We start from the raw sequence: 5209 nt of genomic DNA on the forward strand, positions 1-5209 counted from the left end.
GCAGCAGCAGCCACAAAGAAAACAAAAAGTCTGTCTGGTAATGTCAAGGAATTGGTCTCATTTGGCTCTCCTACAAACATAGTGGGTCCTTTAGAAAATTACCACTTGCATATGTTTATTGCATGATGTCCAGCAATTCAAACAGCTAATATAAAGGCCATTTGAAATTCAGTCACTGCTAAAGCCTTGTTTGCTGACACATTAGCTCGTTCTGCCTGCCAGCATAGCTTTGTAAGAAGAAAATGTAACATTAGAGGAGTAGTAGTGTGGTACTGACCCACTGGTTTCTAGATTAGGGTTATTCCTATTCTGTGTCATGAACTAGTTAATGGAGACTTTGTACAACACAAGAGCAAGACTCATTTCAGAGCCTGCTTTCACCTTGGAACAGACTTTCAAGCAATATAAATTTCAATACCTAGATTTCTTAAAAAAAAAAAGTTGAGCTACCGAGCCAACACGACAGCTTAAAACATGCATGAAGAGGTTGAGAAATGAAAGTGTAACAGAATAGTAGAAGTCATTAATGGCTTTATAGTACTCTTCAAACAAAGCCACAATGCCAGTTTCACTTTCTCTCAGTCTGAGGTTTCTTTCCCAGCTGCCCTCACAAACACACTGCTAGACAGTGCTGGACAGGGATGGATGGACGTGGTTCCTGAGGTTCTGCTTCTTGCTCTGCATGGACATGCAGTTCATCTCTCTATGATCCAGTGTGGCCTCATAACCAGGGAGCCATTCCTCTTAGTCAGCGGGGGAGAGGTGTGCAGCGTGTTATTTGGGGAGTACAGGGCCTCCCTGGAGGCATGCAGCCAGCTCCTCTTCCTCTTCAGATCTCCTACAAATGCTCTCAGATACAAAAATTCCATTCTCAGGAAGTGTTCCCTGGTCACGTCTCTGGAAGCCACTGTTATCCTGAACAGCTGGTCCCACACCCTGTTCTTCTTGCAGCTGGAAAACTCTTTGAGGTTGATAGGCTTTGACCGTGAATGAAGAATCCGAAATTCCAGGTCAAAGTGCGCGACTGCGGGGCCGACAGGATCAAAATGTTACTGCTGTTCAGCTTCCCATCTGTCCATGTAAAACTAGCAAAGGAAGAGTGAGAAAATTATGAGTTAATTCAATATAATCACTAATGAAAGTATTCACGGAAAATTCTCCTTCATCACGTTTAGTTATGTTGTTCTTACAACCCAACTGATGAGCAGTGGGCTCTTTTAAGGAAAATGTCAGTCATAAAATCTGATAAGGAAAGCAATTCTGCAGTATTGCTAGAGAGAAATCATGTAAAGCAAGAGAAAGAAATTGGCACTTGCCTGTAGGAGCCTGTTGTCACTCTAATGCCATCAATTAACATGAACTTTTCACGGACTTTTCCAATGATTTTGGTGCCTGACCTGGTGCAGTATGTGCCCCATGATAATCCGAACCCTCATCAACTGTCAAAAACACAGCAAGAGTCAGGTGCACTGCAGAGTTCAGTGACTGCATTTAAAGGAGTAACACAGCAATAACCATCCCATGAACTGCACACTGGCAGAAGAGCACCCACCAGGAACCAAGTGAGGATTTTGTCTTGTTTTTGTAGGCAAAGAGGTGACATTACAGGGCAAACCCATAAACTGACTGGCAGAATTGAAAATTCCTGTCACCTAATCATCAGGATCCAAATTCCACAGAATCCTGAGAACCTGCTTCTCCCTCAGCCTTCAAAGTCTTGGCGAGCCCAAGCAGCTCCAGTCATGCTTTAGGAACTGGACATTCCTCCTACATTTCCTTGAACATTCAATTAATATTTGTGCTCAGAAAGCAGCTGTAACATCCAATTAGAAAGGTTTCAGATTTTCTATTAATTGCTGTCTTAGGTAAGAATAGTTAAACCTTCCAAGATAGAGCTGGAGCTACATAATACCCATTATAAGTTGTAGCAGCAAGTGTAATAATTCCTTCTTTTGACAACTCAAAGATTACCCCAAGAGGATCAGATCCCTACCCCTATAAATATGACAAGGCTCACCTTTTCCTGCTCAAGGTCTACTCCCAGATCCTTGCACATTTTTAGAAAGTGAGAAAATGAAGAGTGATCTAGAAGGATTACACTTTAACTTGCCGTTGGTTACAGGCTTCCAAGAGGTCTGTGAAGATATCAGTATCTGTGAAGGAATCCATAACTAGGGCAATCATCTGAAATGATTTGAGCAGAATCCATTAGGCTGTTACCACAGCATCCCAAGGGGATAGTACATGAGAAATTTGACTTTCAATACTCCCTCTGCCTTTTTTAAAGTGAATATGGAACATGGTACAGTCTTCTGTGATACAGAGTATTCTTCCTCAGCCTGAGACAGAACTAGACCCGGTTTTGCCCTATGTTAGGCACATTTGATCTCTTCTTAAGCAAGAGGGTTTTTCCTTCCTGAGAACAGATATCTTTTCCTCATAAGCATTGCCAGAAGAAAAAGGTGAGCTTACTTCCAATGCTACAGTTTTCCAGTCTTTCAACTTTCCAAATATGAAAAGGAACAGTAAGAAAACCCAAAACCAAAGTGTCTGACTGCTCTTTACATCTCACCTCTCTGTTCAAGATAAAAGCCAGGTTTGTCTTCACCTTATTATTGAGATTCTCGTATTTCAAGTCAAGATCTGAGTAAAAGATCCCTTGAGAGACAGATCCTACTCCCACAGGTAGGAACCCCAGGGTTTGCCGTGGATCATCCGCAGGAATGGGAAGCAATGGGTGTTTCTTTCAGAGACCGGGAATGGGCACGCTCGGGGTGCGTCGCTCTCGGGTGCCGACTCCCCGAGGGAACGTAGCGGCACAGAGAGCCCGGCTCGGTTTTCAGCAGTACCGGGGCAGGAAGCTGGCAAATAATGAACTTATTTACAAAAGAACTACAAAAGAGAGTGTAAAAGATACAAAGAGATACGAAACAGCAGACTAATTAAAAACAGAAGGTTATATACAGTAAGCGAAGCGGGGCAGGACGAGGTAGCCCGGACAGCTGCGCAGGGCAGGGCGCTCGGCGGGCACTCACCTGCCGGGCGGAGCGGATCTGCCGCCGCACCGCCTCCTTGCAGCCGTACATGCTGTCCCCGCAGCCGGGCTGGAAATGCGCCTCCACCCGCGTCAGCCCGCGGAAGGCGCCGCTGGCGAAGCCCGGCCAGCCCAGCTCCAGCGCCGGCGGCTCCAGGTCCGAGCGCTCGGGGAAGTAGGTGAGCGACGAGGCGTCCAGCGAGGCTCCGGCCGAGGGCTCGGCCGCCGGCTCCGGGCCCGCGGCGGGCGGCAGCGCGGCCCGAGCGATGTCCTGCACCTCGGGCTCCGACAGGAAGGGCGGCAGCTGCTCCCGCCGCAGGAAAGCGCGCAGCGCCTCGGGGCCGCCCGCCACCAGCTCCTCCAGCGCCAGGCGCTGCGCCTCGCTGTACGGCCCGGCCGGCGGCGGCCAGCGCCCCGAGCCCTCCTCCAGACACTGCGACGCGTTGGCCATGGCCGGAGCGCCCCGCCGCTGCCCCGGCTCTTTATAGCGCTCTCCTCCGCTCCTCCCGGCCGCTCGCCCACGGGACAGTCACGGGTGGCACAGCCCGCAGCCTTCCCCACGCCCAGGGAAGCGCCCGCAGCAGCGCCAGCCGCTAAGGAGGAAGGATCAGCCCAGCCCCGGACCTGCTGCCCAGCCCGGATCAAAAGGCTGCTCCTAAGGTTGGAGAGGGCAAATGGCCCCAGCTTGAAAGCACCAAGCCGACGCTTAGTCACTTAGTCACCCCGATTTAAAATGCCAAATAAACAGAAAACAGCTCAGCGATAATCAGGTGAAAACCTCATGGCAAAAAGGAGTTTAATTGTAAAGTGTTTCTTGTTCCTTTTAGAGTACCTTAACATCTGCAAGGTATAATAAAGTTGAAAAGCACACAGAACAAACAAGGTAATTTTGCACTCAAGAACTGCAGGACTTAGCACTTAAAATTCAACACGATATTGGTGTTGAACATGTAATCTTGGCTCCCTCCCTGCAACTTGGCTTGCTGCCAGTGTTCCAGATCCACAAATCAAGCAATAAACTATCTTATCGTTTCAAACAAGTGCAGACAGAACTTTTTTCCCCACCTCCAACTTTAGTGAAGGAGTGGCTGCTTTGAAATCCAAGTAACAAAAGTAAGTAATAAGCCTCTTTGTCCATAGAGATTTCAGACAGAATGCCAAAGTTACTTTTTCTCAACACTTGCAGCCTTTTTGAGTTATGTGTATTTTTATTCATTCATTCAATATCCAAGCCAATGGCTGAAATGTGCCATCTACTGGACACACACACCCTAAATAAAAAAATAGATAACCGAGACTGATTTGTTCTGGCAGAATTCAGTGTGGTTGGCCACTGAAGTACTGAGATGCAGGTCTAAAGAAAAACAGTACAGGTCAGATCTCAGGGAGAGACTGCACACACTGCTCAGGTAAGAGACCCTGCAAGCACAGACATGCACAGAAATCTGCCAACAGTCAGATAAAGGCTCTGCAAAGCAGCCAGACCTCAAGACCAGTACTCAATATTGGAAGTATCTTCAAAAACTAGAGTGGCACTTTAGCTCCTCAAACCAAGTTCGTAGTGGAAACATGATAGAGCAGGAAAGAATACTTCAGACAGCACAGTTAAAAAGAAAAAAAAAAGTTTGTTTAACTCCCACAGTTACTTGTAAATTAACATTACCCAGGATAACCCACAACATTCTGTAGTGCATTTGTCAGTTTACTTTTGAACAGGGGCTTTGTCACACCTCAGTGATTGTCTCACCTTGGAGCTCACTGCAAAGAAGGAAACACACATGTACACACAATATAGATATTTTCATATCTCTAAACAAATTCACAAGAGCATGATCAAACTAAAGGGCGAGTTAGGTCATTCTGTTTCAGAAGGCCTAAACATGGAAAAGTAATAGCGTTGAAGATAACCTGCAACTGTTTCAACAGACTCTTTGGAGCTTTAGTAGAAGAGTAACATGTATATCACAGAATAAAATCAGCTTTTGACTCTTTGTAAAAGCTGATTCCTCTCCTATCAAAGATAAAGTAGAAATTAAAGCAATATTGGAAAAAAAGATTGAGAATTCCTTGATATATGATAGCTCTCCAAAGCCACTCTGAGCAAGTTCAGTGCATCTCAGATTTTTCCAAGTTTACATAAATTAAAACTAAGGCAATAGCAATCCAGGAAAGCAA

At 46.2% G+C, this 5209-nt stretch overlaps 1 protein-coding gene across 1 annotated transcript; it reads right to left on the minus strand.

Moving 5' to 3' along the window:
- Positions 1–3485, minus strand: LOC117004279 (protein FAM83D-A-like). The gene is given in 7 exon segments (XM_033074967.1): positions 1–1036; positions 1039–1085; positions 1317–1409; positions 1411–1439; positions 2018–2097; positions 2100–2184; positions 3036–3485. Coding segments are annotated over 7 exon segments (1125 nt in total). The 3' UTR covers positions 1–695.
- Positions 3486–5209: the final 1724 nt, after the last annotated feature.

The sequence above is a fragment of the Catharus ustulatus genome, chromosome 17, assembly GCF_009819885.2.
Source record: "Catharus ustulatus isolate bCatUst1 chromosome 17, bCatUst1.pri.v2, whole genome shotgun sequence".
Classification (NCBI taxonomy): Eukaryota; Metazoa; Chordata; class Aves; order Passeriformes; family Turdidae; genus Catharus; species Catharus ustulatus.